This window comes from Ursus arctos, unplaced genomic scaffold (assembly GCF_023065955.2).
Source record: "Ursus arctos isolate Adak ecotype North America unplaced genomic scaffold, UrsArc2.0 scaffold_3, whole genome shotgun sequence".
Taxonomy (NCBI): domain Eukaryota; kingdom Metazoa; phylum Chordata; class Mammalia; order Carnivora; family Ursidae; genus Ursus; species Ursus arctos.
Genome location: NW_026622985.1, coordinates 13556690 through 13574020, shown reverse-complemented (window position 1 = coordinate 13574020; position 17331 = coordinate 13556690). Strand labels below are relative to the sequence as shown.

At 46.3% G+C, this 17331-nt stretch overlaps 1 protein-coding gene across 1 annotated transcript in view; it reads left to right on the top strand.

Annotated features, from left to right (window-relative positions):
• POU6F2 (POU class 6 homeobox 2) overlaps window positions 1-17331 on the top strand; it is a 453583-nt gene that overhangs the window by 415841 nt on the left and 20411 nt on the right. The window contains exon 7 of the mRNA XM_026502925.4: window positions 13310-13516. Coding sequence (XP_026358710.4) covers window positions 13310-13516 — 207 coding nt within the window. The remainder of the gene's footprint in view (window positions 1-13309; window positions 13517-17331) is intronic.

Here is a 17331-nt window from a genome sequence, read left to right as displayed (position 1 = left end):
TGGCATTGTCTGTTTACTTTCTTCGATGTTTTAAACTACTGACGTTTCGGGGTTGCTGTAAGGAGGAAAGGTAATAAAGGATGTTGAATGCTTGCCACGGCCCTGGCACTTAGTGCGTAGTAAGCAAACCCTGCCCCTCCCATCTTGTTCCCTTGACCACGGGCGTCTTGGAACCCAGGGTCCCTCCAGCACAGGGAGGGCCAGGCGAGGAATTTTGAGTCTGCTGCCCACACCGTTAGTAATAGGTTAGGCTGACTACCTCGTTGTCTCTAGATTGTCAGCAACAGAGGGCTAGGTGATGTGTAGTTTGCCTCTATAACATGACTCTGTGGCTGCTGGACTTCATTTAATCAAAAGGCATGGCCGCAGGATGACGACCTGCTAGGTTCATTTAACTACTGCTGGTTTCCTTGATGCTCTCTAGAATAAAAAGCATATCCACCTACCTCCAATAAATCTGTAGGTGACGTGAGCAAGCTCTCCCAGGCAACCAAAAGGAAGAGATTTCGTGATATACATAGCTAGAAAAACAAAAATCTGTTTTAAACTCAAGCACGGAATTTGAGGATTTCATGGCACGTTATGGATGGATTTTAATGTAGAATCTTCTCAGTATCGTTGAATTATAAAGGAACTATTTACATTTTTTAATATAAAAGGTGACATCTTTGGGACCACATCAGGCTCCCTCCTCAGTAGGAAGTCTGCTCCTCCCTCTCCCTCTGCCCTTTCCCCCCCACTTCTGCTCTCTCTCGCTCACTCTCTCTCTCAAGTAAATGAAATCTTAAAAAAAAAAAACCAAAACACATTCCTGATAAGGCTATACTTCAAAAATCGCTTTTGAAATTACAAATTCCAAAATTCATACTATTGGTATAAATTATAAATTATTGAGCTTAGAACGGGACAGTTAAAAAATCGTTACAGTCGTGGTTTATTCATAATGATAAATTACATTTTTTCAGGACCACATTTGAAGTACCAGAGTCGATACGTGCGCGCGTGCACGCACACACACACACACACACACACACACACTCTAAGGGACATTTAAAATAGGAAGCACAAAACTATGAGAAACCACGCTAGGACGAGTGCAGTGGCCCTCTTCAATCACATCCCTCCACACCTGGCTTGATGGTTAGGGGTAAGGGTGCAAGATTTGTCACCTCTGAAAATGAGGATGCAATTTTATGAGAAAAACTCATCAGCATAATTCTAATGAGTCATGGTCTTTGTTGTGAGAAATGAGAAACTCCGTAGTCTCACCCTAAAGAACGCTAAGAAAAAAAAAAAAACATTACTAAGAGGAAATTGCAAAAGTAATTCATGTTGGAGTGATGAGGCAACTTTTTTCTGATTGAACAGATAGATAAATATGGCAAACAAGTACCAAAATACATTTCATTTTGCCACCACGATGGATATTCTCCTGACGAAAAGCCTATGAATCACCTTGGACTCATGAAACTGGGTGGTGATAAATAAAAGCATCTTTAATGATGCTTTGAGTGGTTTCATTCCCCACCCTTCCTTTTTTTTTTTTTTAGACTCTTGTTTTGTTGTTTATATTAATGTAAGTTCAGCTTTGCAGGCTGGATGCCCTCACAGCACTAGGTAATGTTAAGTATGCGGAGCACTTTTCTTGAGCAATTGCCAAACATTTCCTTCACTGGGACCCATTGCTCCAAAGAACCTAGAATGTTGGAGATCACTGGTCCCCGATTTGGGGTTTTTTTTTTTTTTTGAGCTCATTGCTATTGCTTTTTTTTTTTTTTTCCTCCCATCTGGGAAGAAATATAAAATATACAGTTCATAGGTCTAGGATGTTTACTGAAGCTTCTAAGGACCAAGGCTGAGTCAAACTAAAAGGTGTTCTCCCAAGCAATAAATAACATTAATCTGATTTAGTCACTTAATCTGGCATCAGCAGGCAGAAGCAGAAATACTTGCTCACATTCTAGGTATTTTTTGCTGGTATTAAAACTTAAAGTCTTAGGCAAAGCCATATAAAATCTTACAACGTTGGTCTTTCTGCAAAATGATGGTTTCACTACAGTTAGGATCCTCTTTGGAGGGGAAAAATAATGTTTTAGGAATTCCATGGTGTTAGCAGCTGCAAAGAAAATAAATAGTACTCAGAGTTTAATTTGTAGTCACTGGGGAGAAAGGGAAAGATGATGAATAACGAATGTTGCCAGTCCATCCTCAAGAATTTGTCTTTGCTATCTGGAATGTGGAACACCCTACCGGGCAAATACAACAACTATCAACACGAAAATGTAAAGCCTCTGCAGAGAATTGGAAATTGGAGCATTAGATCATATTTACAAACATTTTCGTTCCCTACCATTGAAAATCAAGTGAGAAGCCACAAATTGAAACCCGGGCCACAATGGCTTGAAGGAATTTGTTTTTGTATGCATTTGCCCTTGTTACAAATTAACCACGGGCTGAAATATGCATTCTTTAAATTCCAATTCAGATTCTTTATAGGAAAGTTATAATACATCCGTTGATGAAGAGGGGGGAGCTGTGTGAGAGCACGGTGGAACTGAGCCCTTGTTTACCACAAAATGAACTCGTGTAGATCCTTGTAGTGGAATCAAGATGGCAGAGGTCTTACGATGGCAATGTGGTCGCTGAGGAGGAACGTGGTTCTGTGCAAACTGAAGGGCGTCCCCCACCAGCCGCCCGTCCTTCCTCATCTCCAGTGGGAAACCAGCGTTCCCATTTATGTTCTTGGGGACCAGAAGTCCCAATGGATCTACCTCTACCTACCCCCCTGATTGCTACCTGATTGCCACCTGATTTCTGCAAGCATCAAAACCAGCTTCTTTTTACAATCGATTTTCAAACAAAAGAAAGGATTTTCATGAATTTAGATGGCTGGGTGATTTCCCGGTCTTGTACAGTAGGAATGAGAGCAGGTGGTATGGCCCAGGGCTGGGCACACAGCAGGCCCCTGAAAGGATTTGCTGAGTGAGTAAGTGAGTGAGTGAATGTGCAAGGGATTAATTTGTGCATGAAGCAAATGCATGAATAAAACAACTCTTAATTTTGAAGCCATTCAGAATAAAGCAGAGATGTTCAGTTACCTGGCTTTTCCAGATAAGGTTGAAGAGATTTTTGTTCCTTTGCTAGAATCATCTACAGTTACTTCAATCCACCACTCTTTCTGACAATGAAAGGGTTGCTAATATGTCTGTATTATCTCTTCATATAAAAATACTTTTAGGGGCGCCTGGGTGGCACAGTCGTTAAGCGTCTGCCTTCGGCCCAGGGTGTGATCCCACGGTGCTGGGATCGAGCCCTGCATAGGGCTCCCTGCTTGGCTGGGAGCCTGCTTCTTCCTCTCCCACTCCCCCTGCTTGTGTTCCCTCTCTCGCTGGCTGTCTCTCTCTGTCAAATAAATAAATAAAATCTTTAAAAAAATACTTTTAATATGTAAGTATTAATATTTGTATAAACAACCGAACAAACCAATCACTAACCATAAGCGACGAATTTCCAAGGGAAAGATGGACATGAAACAAAATTACAATTTCTCCGTCTATTTCTAAAAGAATCTCTCCAAATTCCACTTCCCTTACCCAAAGAAAATTGTAGCTAGTGCTGAGTCTTGTTTATTTGAGCTCTGCTGGGAGAGCCCTTTCTGTGTCACTGGGTATTTCTGTCCAGTCCCAGATGAAGCTAGTCAACTTTGGATTCCATATCAGGCCCAATAGAACCTTGAGCTAATATTTTGCAAAATTCACTCTCCCCACTTCTGTCTTCCCCATCCCTTCTTCTAGTTAAGTAAAAGCAGAGTGGTAGAGGGAAAATAGCACCATAGAGAAATAAAGAACTCCTAAATAATCCAGAGTTTACCGATACACCTTTCAGTAGAGTAAATTTATAATTCAGATACAATTTTAAAACTTGTGTTGAGGGACGCCCGGGTGGCTCAGTCAGTTAAGCATCTGCCTTTGGCTCAGGTCATGATCCCAGGGTCCTGGGATTAATTCCCACATCGGGAATCTCTGCTCAGTGGGGAGCCTGCTTCTCCCTCTGCCTCCCGCTCCCCCTGCGTGTGCTCGCACTCTCTCTCTCTCTCTTTCTGACAAATAAATACATAAAAATCTTAAAAAAAAAAAAAAAAAAACCCTTGTGCTAATGGTGGACAACTATACTATGTTCAAGAAAAGGATTTGTGTCCTGGACACTGATCCCTGCCCACCAGCCACTCCACGAATAATCCAGGCAGGCAATTACAATGACTCCCCACTTAATTCCTATCTCGACGTCGGATCACCTTGTGTACATTTACTTTAATCTTTAGACTATACTCTAGATCAAAACTTTCATTCTGTCAATGTTTCCTAATGCTTGAGTGGGAACCCCCATAAAAGAGAGAATAGAAAAATCTCACATTTACTGTAAAATATGTATGAACAGATATTACGATGCATCTTAAAAAGAAAAAATTTCTTAAAAACACCAAAAACACCTGCATGCAGAGTGTCGAATGTGCCAGATTCAGTTGTAGTGTTATTATAATAGGATCTGTCAACAGTTCAGACTGTGGCCGCAGCTGCTAACTTCATTTTGCCAAAGGACTCAAGAAAGATTCAGGTCCAGTAAGAGTGATCATTGTATCAATTGAGTTGACTCCTACCTGGGAGACCTGTCAGTTCCCTGAGATGTGGAGTTTCTTCCACCGTGTTTGCTGCTAATGGGCCGCAGAACCAGGATTCAGGCCATGCTCTATAAGCAAATCATCCCTATCAACCACCTTTGGAACTGACATGACTTATCCCGTCTTCGATCATGAAGATCGAGCGGGATCCCTTTCCCCCTGCCTCATCATCTGGAATTGGAAAACAAACGCATATACGTTAGACTTCTTCTTTTTCGACAATTGAACAAATAAAAGACCGTGTTGGAGAGTGCGTTTGGGAGTGTGGGGTAGTCTTGTGCTCAATAACTATGTATCTAATTAAAGATGAGACGGGAAGTGCAGACCCGTATGCACATCTTTATTGTACTCTGTAAATAGTGCTGTTGCTGGTGAGAGCAGTCTTGCTAAGATAACTGCCAAATAACCAGGTCAGAATTCCTCCTGACTCCTCTGCCCTTCCCTTGGGTATTGTCACTGTTTTCTCCTCTGGTGGGCACTGGCTTTCCCTGGTGCAACTTTCAGGTTTTCAAGAGCTCCAGTAGCATTTCAGCTAGGAAGGCATTGTCGTACTATCCGTTTTTAAGTCGGCTGACTTTTTTTTCTTTTTTTTTTAATTGAAATGCAATTAGACAATATAGAGTACATCCTGAGTTGCAGCTGTGGAGTTCAGTAATTCACTGGCTGACATGTCCACGATCAGCGTGAGAAATGGCAGCCACCGGCTCTCAGAACTAAACCAAGTTCATAGTCTATGGAAAGGTGTATATTGTGCTCATAGTTTTAAATCCTCCTGTCTAGTAGCTCGTCAAATTCTCTCTTCTCTTCCAAGTCTCCTTCTTGCCTTCATTTCTCCTCTACTTTGCAAGTGCTCTTAGTGAACAAAGTCTCATGACCCACAGATACTCCTTTTTTAGTATTATTGACCTTAATGATTAAGGTAAAGGCAGTCCCTATCTTTACCTGTTTTCAAAATTACAGATGGGAATGGCTCAGAAAATACTCACTAATAGTCACGATTAAGTCTTGTTTAATTTATACAAAACCACTGAACTATGGGCCCGAAATGCTAACATTTGAAGAAAAACATAAAGAGATGGTAGCTTCTGCTCATACTTACCGATACACCTTTTATCAACCCCCTTCCCCTAAAATGGGGAAAGAGAACAGAAGTGATATCCAGCAGGGTATAATCCTCAGAGCCTCTCACTGTCCCTGCCAACCTGCTCAGTGGCCACGGGTTGTCCCTTCCCCTTGGATTAAGGCTCTGGCTCTTGCCCCATGACTTCTCGTAAGCACTCAGGGAAACACAGTGTTCTAGAGTGACCATAAGGTGCCAAGAAGATGCCCCATTCCCTGACAATAATCAACATTTGGAACCTAACTTAAACTTTTCACAGCCACCAGCAGCGTCCCCAGGCAGGTCTCCTTCCTGCTGCTACTACGGGAAAGGCCAGTCTTTCCCGGGTGGAATGATTCTCCTTTCTTCAGCTTGCTAACTCTGTTCCTGACAGGGCAAGCTGAAGTGGGGAGAGGACAGATGGTCATAAAAATGGTTCTCTGTTGAACAGTTAAGAAATAGCCTCCACCCTCTGGGCCAGCAGATGGCTCAAGGCAGCTCTCTCGTGAGGTCATCTGAGGTCCAGCTGGGGCCTTCCAAGGGCACAGTGCTATGGGCAATGTGTTTCCTTCCAGCTGCCCACTCCCCTCCCAGAGATCGGTTTTCTCCAGGTCCACTCCTCAAGGCTCTCTCTGTGATGTTGTCCCAGTGCTCATTTCCCAGGGGGTCCTCTGGGACAGGATTATAAATGGCTCAGACCCATGATAATGAGTCCAGGGAAACATTTACCTATCTTTGCCTGCTCTCAGTGGGAGGGTTGCAAGGACCAATGCAATATAGCCCTCTGTCTCTCTCTGTCTCTCTCTCATCACTCTCCTTTCTCTTCCTTCCTCTTCTTTGCTCTTCTTTTGCTCTCTTCCCTCCTCAGCTCAAAAACCACAGCCTCTCACCTTTAGATTCCTTAGGTGTCTGTTCCCCAAATTTGAGGGGACAATAGTTACTCAACCACTTTTGTTAACCTGGAGGTAAGGAGAAACTCCCCATGCCCCATCCCTGGGAGAGAGGAAGACACACAGAATTTCAAAAATCCTTCTGTGTCTGCCCTCTGCATCCCGGAATTGTCTAATTGGTTTTCAGCATCATAATCTAGTCCCTCCCTTGGAATGCAACATCTACCGAATCTTGGTGCTTCAACGGAAACTTCCAGCATAGCATTCCATTATAAGACAAGAAGGATTTAATTATTTTTCACAGTGAACTACTGTTTTCTGTTCTTCGTGGTAAACTATTTTCATTGTAAATCATAATACTCAGAAAAATACAAAGGAGCTTTTACAAATTAGTACAAATGCCAGGAGTTACCACACAGGCTCGTGAGCAAAATTAAGCTATGAACAAACATCTATTGAGCACCAGTTTGGTTGGCGAAGCAGTGTTCGGTGCTTTGTGTACATTATCTTATTTTGTCCTCACGATATCCTTCTGAAGTGGACGTCGTTATTCCCATCTTACAGATGAATTTGAGGTTCTAAGAAGTGAAGTAATTTGCCAACAATCTCCCACTGGTTAGTGGCAAAGCCTGGGCTTGAACCTGGTCAGTGGAGAATTTTATTCCTCTATATACCTATCCCAAATTCTGTTAAGGAGAATGATCTTTAATGGCTCTTCAGAAGATTTTAGAGAAGAGGAAGGTTTTACTGATGTTATTGCTGTCTTTACAACACCCGGCTTTCGTGTCAATTATCCTTCTCCTAATGTGACCCCAGTGACCTGTAAAGATCCTGGCACCTCTGATTCTTTACTCGTGTCTGTGAGTGTGTCCAAAGTTGAAAACCAACAGCGGAGCATCCAACAGGGACCCTAATTCTTACTGACAGCGGGAAACGTTGAGTCGGTAGATATTCCCAGGGGGGAAAGCACCTCTCGATGCCCATCACACAAGCATCAAAATGTACACCTTAAGAAATACTTTTTCACAGCTGCTCATTAAAGGCTACACATCGTCCATTTCTTGCAAATTGGTCTAAGATGATTTGCCTCATCCCCTGGGCTTCAGTGATGCCACCTTCAGCCACTGTCATTCTTGCTGCCTGTACCCAAGCCAGACAGTGATAATCACTCGTGGTCCTGTATTTTTCCCAAACCCTGAGACCTCCAGAGTTCGGGGAAGCCACGGCCAACGGATTGGCGTTGCCTCCAAGATTAAACCCAAGGGTCCCTGGTTGGGTGTCTCCCTCTCTTGAGGTCCTTCATCTGATTATCTTCATGCCTTTACTCTTCTCTGGTTCAGATTCTCAGCTAAAGGCCCTCTCAACATCCACTCCTCTCTTTTTCCCCATCTTGGACATAGCTAAATGTAAGAAGGCACGAGTGCATCTCGGAAAAATAAATTTTGTTTGGGGAATAATTGTGTTCTCCTACCTTTCCTGGAATCAACATCCTAACCGGAGCTATCAAAATAATTCTAAGTGGGTTCAACCTTACAACTGGAGCACAAGGAGATCACACTGAATGTGTTACATAAAGACAAAATCCTTCCTTGGAGAAAGAGAGACAGAATGGCCATTGCCAGACCAGAAAGGAAGGGGAAGGTGATGGGCTACTTCTGTCCTGGTGATCGCTCACACCAGCTCCCTGGCTCTCTCGTGCTCTTTGTTCGATGTTAGTGCTAACTAAAGCCTCTTGACCAGAAAGTGCTGAGGTTACACAAATACTTGGCAAAGAATTGTCTCTGCTGATGGATTGAAGATGCTGAGAAAGTCACCGATTTATAGCATTGACGGATTTCCTTTTCATAAAGATACGTGCAACAAAATTACTTGTCAATTTGACATCTGCAAACACATCCTCCATGGCAGAGTTTAACAGCATGTCATAGACAATTACGACATGTGACCCATCAGATGACCTGTCTGGGTGCCCGGGGCTTCTGTGATGCCAGCGTCAGCTGCTGCTGAGGACACCACATGTGGGCAGTGAATAAATTCAGTGCACGTTATCCTCCATCGGTCCTAATTCGTCCCTACTGCACACCTCAACTAGCACAAAGTCCGTAAGGGCCCCGTAACAACAATCTGGTGACCCTGAAGTGCTGAGATTTGCTACAGTCCCAAGATAAACTTCATGATGGCTAAAGTCCTAATTGCTGCTGGATGAACGACAGTCACTTTTATGTGTAAGCCACCCAAACTTTTACAGAAACAGGGATACAGGTGCTTACGCATTCTAGGAGTCGTTTTAACTGTTATTTTCAGTTGCTCTTGCCACATGGACTTTTCTTTCGGGTGCGATTGATGCTCGTACTCCTCTAAGGAAAAAGACAGGTGGACATGAGCAGCAACAACCAAGGAAGTGCCCTGTCGGAGAGGCCAGAACTCTTTCAGGTCACAAGTTATCATTACAATATCAGTAAGGGCCTCAGCCTGGTTAAAGCATTCATCAGAAGACGAGTCATTACGGTGAGAGCCAGGGCAAAGACATCGGGGATCAATGCAAACGATGCCTGAGCTATTTACTGCGGGATTGATGGGGCAATAACTTCACCCAAAAATTTCTAATGTTGCAACCTAGGCATAAAGCAGGCTGTGTGTTTTGAATTGAAGTGGCAGTCAGTGAATCCAGCATCCCCTCGGTCAAGGACTCATGGAGGCATTTTGCTTCACCCTTGGCGACCAAGCTCCTGTCTGGAGTCTCTCACTACTTCAGTCTCTTCTATCCACACCTTTGTCTTCACCCCGGAAATAACTCCATTTCAGCGCTCCTCCCCAGCCCTCAAAACCATCCTTGAACCCCCTTGCCTGGGTGGGATTTGACACCTTCCATGCTGACCTGTCCCTGATTCTCTGTCTCGACCCGCTCGCTTGCATCCCCTGTGTTTCTCATGCCCCGCTAGTCTCTTGTTTGGAATGGTTTCTGCCCTGCCGAATCCCACCCAACCCTCAAGGCTCTGCTCTGCCCCCATTTCTTCTGTCAAGTCTTCCTAACCACCCTCATCGTTCTTCCTCTGATACTGCTCATTCATTCCCAATATGCCTTGCAGCACCCACCCCAGGGATACAGAGATTCTTATCCGGCAGTCCTTGCCGCTTGTTTGGTACGTATCGTTTCTCTGTTGAATTGATAGAATCTTTGCATGCAATGTGTCTGCCTTGTTGCCCCCTCCTCCGCCCCCAGTTGCATCTTCTTGGTCTTCTCCTGGGCACGGGATGCCACACTCCATGCAGAGAAGAGTCTGAAGGTACTAGGCTGCTCCGCCGAAGTCAGTTCTCTTGTGTTGTTAATGCCTTGACCAGGGGTCACAGCCTACTGGCTGGCCTCGTGCGCTCAGCAGCATGTCTTTCCATCAGGACTCTCCTAGCAGCAAATCCTGAGCTCCGGGAGCCGAAAACTCAAACTCCAAAGGCTGGTCTTAGGGCTACAGATGTCTCAGAAGCATCTTGTCTCTCTTTGCCTTCAAGTCAGAGCTCTCCTAACATCAAACGTTGGTTTTAATTTCCTGATCTCCTTGGAACATGTATAGATGTAAGTACTTCCCTTGAACATCAAAAGGCCTCTAATTTCAAATACAATTTCCGCAAGTAAAACTGCCAACTTAGGCAAGTGCCAGGAGCCTCACACCATGGCTGCCTCGGCGTCTCTGGCTTCCTTGTTGAGATCTCTCTGGCGTCAGGATCCGAGGAAGTGTTTTGGTGAGGTCTGTGGAAGGGCTAGAGGAGTCGGGCCCAACCTTAGCAAAATAGGCACACCTGGGAATTTGTAGACAACACAGTGTGTGATCATCTCTACAGTTGATGAATGGGAGCAAATGAAAACCGGCGTGCTGGTTTTCGCTGGGGGGTGTTGGGAAACCCCCATCGTGCCCTGCCAAGTTCCTCACGTGCCCAGATGGTCATCTCAACTCTCCTGCAAGCGGAACAAAGATGAGAAACAGACAGCTTCACAGAAGGCTTCCAGACCTTGGAACTGTCCAACCCACCCCCACCTGGCAGGCAAACGCTCCTTATTAAAGGGTCCCTCCAGCCATGCAGTTCCATATCCCTCTGGTTCCCACACCTGTGCTGTCCCACCCTCCGCAAGTGATGCTGCGGCCCCCAAAAGAAGAGAGGAGCCGGTGGGGAGGAGACGTAAGTGGCACCATGTTTGAGTAACGTCAAACACAGCGTTTGGGGTGAGGATGCACCCACAGGAAAGGCTGGCGAGGCGTTTGCATTTGCCTGTCTTCTTTCCACTGGGAGAGCAGGCGAAGCATCTCATTACCACGAGGCAAGCAGAGACTCGTGTCAATCTTCTCGGAGCAGAATGCCTTCCAGCATCACGGCGGGCTCCGTGGCTGTCAGGCACCGAGCCTCACTCGGAAGGCTTCTCCCGGCTTACTTACTCACTCGGGCTCCTACACACACTGACATCCTGCCTAAAATAGAACCCACAGCCCTGCCTAAACGATTGCAGCTGCTCTCAGCTTTCGACTCAGGCCAATCCAATGGAGCGGGGCTTCTCAGGCCTAAGACATGGGGACGCCAGAGCGGACAGGTCCGTGTAGGTGCGGGACGAGGAGCCTGCTCCCCAGATCTCTCCACGCTGCCTGTGGGGTCAGAGGAGCAGTGTCTGAAGCCTGAGCTGCGTCACGCAAGGCCACTCATCGACACAGTCCTTATGTGCTCTCACCTGTTGATGGGGTCTCCTCCTGACCTTGCTGGTACTGCTGGGACGGGTTCACTGCCGATGCCACGACCCCACAGGCTTGCTCAGGGACACCGCAGGGCTACGGACTCCCCGGGGGCCTGCTGACCCCTCTCGAAGTCATTAGGCGAACTCTATCAGCCTCCACTGACAACGGCCCGATACTTGGCATGCACAGAGCTCCTCCATTAGCACCATCCCCCGGGGGCTTTGGAGGTGGAAGCAAGGTCAAGTGCGGAGGGGGCGCTCTCTCCATCACCATCCTCCTCCCCGAATGGTGTGCTATTGGGGTACTCCCGCAGTTCTTGCTGCTTCTGGAATCCCAGTGATAGCAGAGTCTGGAAACCATTCATTCAAAAGACGTGTGTTGAGAACCTATGTTCAGAGCCCTCTCTGGAGTCATTTATAAACTCAGACCGCAAGCAGCGTATTGTCTGGAGGGAAATTGCCAACGGGATGCAGAGTGAGTGGGTCTGAGAGTGGGTCCCCTCCAGTGTCCTCCACGTGGTGGGAACCAGATGACATGATGGAAGAGCCACCACCAACTGGGGCTCAGCTGGACCTGGACTCCAGCTCTGTCACTTACTAATGCTTCCATCAAGTGACAGCTGAGCTTCACTGTCTTATTCAGTTAAAGGGGGCGGGACTAGTGCCCACTTCCTAGTGGACGTAGGAACATGGAAGGAAATGAAACCATAGACATGGAAGCACTTCCGGAGACAGTATTATGACTATGTCTTGGTGGCACCCAGGCCACGTGACCACAGTTCACATCTGGGAGGGGACGCTGGAAGGTAACTCAAAGGGCAGAGCTGCTGAACCACCCCATGCTGTGTGGAGGGGGGAAACCGCCAGCTCCGTGACTCCCCCAGAAGAGTCCATAACTTTGGGAAACATAGATTATATTTTTGTTTTGTACTGATTAAATTCGCCCCTGGCAACATACGAATGTGATCTGTTTCCGGCTCTCAGAGACACCCTGACCGTTTGCTGTCCTGCCCATGCTCCCTCCCTCCTTAGCACCGTGACTGGGTCCAGCCAGGTCCCTCCTTGCAACACTCTGCACGATGCCTTCATTGAAGCCAGAAGCTTCTAGATGCAGACACAAACCTTCTCTGCCACCTGCCACAGAAGCCCTGAACTTCTAACCCTTAAGACCCAGTTTCAAACACACTGTCTAAAATGCACATTTTCAAAATTTCCATCTTTAGTTGTCACTCCAACTCTATGTTAAGAGTTTCAAACATTTGTTTATGATCCCACTTCTCTCAAGCCTTCAGAAAGCTGAGGCTCTTTGACTGAGCTAGAAGGTGGCAGAGCTCGGGATGGAATCTTGTCTCCCTGATGTCAGGACCTGGGTTCTCGACCACCTGAACACCAGAGTGCTGAGGCCCACTCCTGCTGGGGTGCCAGGGACCGTGAGAGAGGAGTAGGATGAGAGGTGAAAGGATGCAGGGATGCAGAGAGCAGAGGAGAAAGAGGCAGGGGAAAGGATGTGAGGGAGCACCCTGGGTCTGAGGTGCTTCTCTGGGGAAGGGACGTGGCTCCCCTGCTAGACTAGGGTCTTGGGTGCCATGAGAGGTCTATCTTCTAGCTGGTTCTGAGACAACAAAGCAGATGTCTGTGCTGCCCCAGCAGAAATCCCAAGTTTGCGCCCTCACCTTACTTGATTTTACTTTCAAGTAAGATGCTTTCCCCTGCCTTTCCATGCACCCCGTTCACGTGTGCTTATCTCTCCTGCAGGTGCCCATGCCCTGCCACTGTCTTCCGCACCCGCATCTCCAGATCTGGTTACAGTCTCTCAATCGGCTCTTGGGAGCCTCCTGCACAGAGCAGGGCATGAGGGGTCTTTGGTTGCGTGTGCAGACCCAGAGCAGAGCCCAGCACCTCACCTTTGGGCCCGTCTCTTGCAGATTATTGGGACCATCCCTCTGATGCCGAATCCGGGGCCATCGAGCCAAGCAGCGAGCGGCACTCAGGGCCTCCAAGTGCAGCCCATCACCCCCCAGCTCCTGACCAACGCCCAGGGCCAGATCATTGCCACGGTCATCGGGAACCAGATCCTGCCAGTAATCAACACCCAGGGCATCACGCTCTCACCCATCAAGCCCGGCCAGCAGGTAATGGCCCCACGTCCAGGCAGCCCTGGCTACCTGGACCCCCCTCCTTACCGCTCATCTTCTGTTTGGTCTCAGTCCATAAAGAGTAATTTTTTAAATCACAAAATATTCCATCCTGAATATTAACACATCAATAATTTTAAAAGGCAAGTAGCTCATTTCTCGTTCTTAGAGAATCTGGGTAAGAGCTAGCTCTCTAATCTAAAAATATTAACATATTAAGTTATAAACAAATAGTGGCCTAAAGTTCAATAGGGATTCATCCTTACTTTGACACTGATGATACTTAACCTTCAGACAATTTAAAAAGGAGTCAAGAAGAAACCAAAACTACTTATGCCTTAGCCGTAAATGAAAAACAAAAGCTCCACTGTGCAATAGAGCAGGGAATGTCCCGTAACAGGACAGGTGTGTACAATGTTTAATATCATCACAGAGGTGGGAGTGACCAACTTTGTCTGAAGAGTTTTGAGTTCTCACAGAGAAGGTGTTTGGGGACTGAGTCTTGACGGATGAAGATGGAGTGATGATGGGATCACAGCATGCCAGGCACGGGAACAGCAGGCGCAAAGGCAGGGGAGTAGGAAGGAGGCTGGAGTGTCTCGATACAGAAGAAAGGTTCATGTGATTGGAGTACAGGGGGAGGCTGAGGACAGTCATGGAAAGGGCTCCATAATCAAGCTGGAAATGACGGACTTTGTCTCTGTGTGATCTTGAACATATTATGCATCGTCTCTGGGCCCCAGGCTCCTCATCTGTAAAATGGGCATAACCGGTACCTAGCTCCCAGTGTGCTTGTGAGGATTCAGTGAGCCAACCTATATGAAGTGGCTAGTGCCTGGCACACAGTGGGCACGTACGCAGTCGTGAGGATGGTGATGACCGTCTACTCTGCAGCCCTGGGAATCGGTAAGAGGTATTTAAAGGGAAGAATGACATGCTCAGCTTTATTTCTCAAGAAAACAGCTCTAACTCGGGGAGCAGATGGAGGCTGAGCTGAAGTGGTGAAACATCTATTGTAAACAAACCATTTCGGAGACGGTGGCAAAACACAAAGAGGAATTTATGAAAGCACACGCTGGATAGCTGGAACGAAGGGTCTGGAATCGTAGCGGTGCTCAGGACAGAATCTGAGAGTCAATGAGTGCCAAGGCTGTAGCTGAAAACAAATCCAACATCCAGAGAAATCAGGAGGAGCGAGAGAAGGAAGGAAGATGAAGGAGTCACTTGGGGAAACTTCAGCTTTTAAGGAATGGAAGAGGAAGGGAGAGATGGAAGAAGTGGCTGGTTAAGGAGGAGAGGAATCCAGAGGGTAATGATCTAGCATCCAAGAGTTTTTTGAAAGTAGGAAGTGGACCAGGGTCAAATGCTGCCGAGATGAAATGGGGGAAAGCAATGGAGAAACATCAATTCTTCTCTTTCTTTGTCGTAATGCTTTCAAGTCTGGATCTGCTCTGTTTGAAACGTTTTGAAACCAGCAGCTGGGTGAGTTAAGAAGCAAAAGCTGGGCCAGGCTAAGACCCAGATTTGCAGCTGGAGGGGGCACTGACAGGAAAGGCGGTGGGAGGGGAAGACGAATACGAACGGCGAGTGCGTGACTGAGTAGATGGCCTTTTGAGTTGATGGAAAGCTGCATGATGTAAAGCATGTAGCAGGGAAATAAAATACAAAGGAAAAAGGAAGAAGAAAGCGCTGCGAAATTTTTCATCATTCATCTGCAGCAAAGTAGAAGTATCTTTCCAGAGATCTCAGCCATTTGGCTTCGGATCCAACCATGCCTACAGCCCATTCTTGGTGGCACTCGAAGGCTATGCTTGGAAAATCCGGTTGCTTGTCCAATAAATATTTTAAAAAATCTGTTTAATATATATATTTATTGACCTCCTGCTATTTGTCAGGCACTGTACCTGGAAGCTAGGCTGGTAGACATGACAGACACCATGAGCCCTTCCTTCATGGAGTTCACGGTCTAGCCAGGAAGATGGACATTCATCAAAAACTTGCACAAGTGTGTACCTAAGATCTACAGTAAGTGCCATGAGGGAGTAGCGAGGGGATCTATGAGTGGGTCCAGCAAAGATACCTCCACCATTGAGGGGCGAACACTAGGAAAGACCAAGTCAGGTCTGAACACACTTCCCAGAGATGGAGACTCTGGTCTATGCCCTTTGGGTCTCCCTCCAATCTAAGCCTAAGCCAAGTTTCCCGGCCCCCTCTTCTTCCTCAGCTTAACCATAGGCAGTGGCACAGTCCCAGCCAAATAGATCACTAAGGACTTCCTTCCCCTCTCCCCACCCCTATCTCTCAGCTAGCCTATTTCTTTTGCTATTTACAAGATGCCATTGGACTCGCTATCTTCTAAACGGCTCCCTACATAAGGCAAGAGCCTCTGTCTTTTATTGGCTTTTTTTTTTTTTATTAATAATGATTTTTTATTATATTATGTTAGTCACCATACAGTATTATTGGCTTTTTAAGACCTATTTCTATCTGTTCAAACTTATGCGAAAATTATCTCTAGGGGGAAAAATGAGATCAGCCTCTTTTCAGACACTCCGCTAAAAACTATTTCCGTCAGCAAAGCCAAGTCGTAAATTGCCACAAAGGTGATGAATTAATTAGAAATCATCAACATTTAATACAAAGTAGCTCTCAGTCTCACCTTGGATTTCAGAGGAAGGCGTGTAGGTGAGACACGATTCCAGTTACATAAAATCACAGCTCTAGGTTTGAGGAAGGATGGTTTTAATCCAGGAGAAGGAACTAACCAAGCAATGGGAAAAAAGAGGCAGATATGGTGCCATTCCTCCACTCTTCGCCCAAAGTAGCCATCAACGATCCATTTCCACAGCCCGTCTCACGAGCACAGACACACCTCAGGAACATTCTCACACCGCACCTGTTGGTCCCTGGAGCAAACTTCATTATCACTGCGGGAATACCTGGCCCTCTGCTGGTCTAACCGCCACGACCTTCTTCTTCACTGGAGAATTGGAGACCAAGCGACTGGTAAGAAACAGCCAGCCCCTTGGGGGTGTGCCTTGCCAATCCACTTCGTGTCAGTTATGAGCCACATCCCAGAGGGCAGGACTGTCCTCGACAGGGTGTGCACCAAGCCCCTTTCGTGTACGTGCATGCTGAGAGAACACGTGAGCACAGCTGGAGACGAGTGGCATGCGAACCTTCCCGAATTTCCAAGTCACAGCAGGCACCCCCGGGCCTGTCCTTCTTGTTCCAGGCATGTGCCCGTGGTCTGTTCTAGACCCAGAAAGATCGAAGGAACCAATCAGAAAGATCAGGAAACGGTGGAAAGAAACGAACGACGATTGCTCTTTCTTGGCATCAGCTCTGAAACACCTTGAAACACCTTGGAGCATACAGTAAAGTTAACAAGTTGGGTGAATTGACAGGAGATGTGCGAGTCTGAGTCCTGGATATAAAAGCTGGGATCCTGAGGATAACAGATCATAAAATGCCCAAGAGTCCAAAAGCAAAAAGCTCAGAGCTGGTGGTATAAGGACAGTCGTCTTCAATTTTTTTCTTTAAATATTACCCTTTACATTGAAGAAATATAATACAGACAACCACTAAAAAATAAAGGATTTCTATCATACAGTAGAGAAGTTTCTCAATTTATTTTTTCATGTGATTTATGACAAATGCCTGATCTCACAAGAGCATAGTTCCAACAGTAAAATACATCATAAATTACAGGAGCAGAAAGTTCCCTAACTCACACTCGAAAGGGAGTTCACTTTCATGGAGTGAAGTATAGAGCCCTCGGACCAGACGACCTGGGGTGATCTGTTTTAATT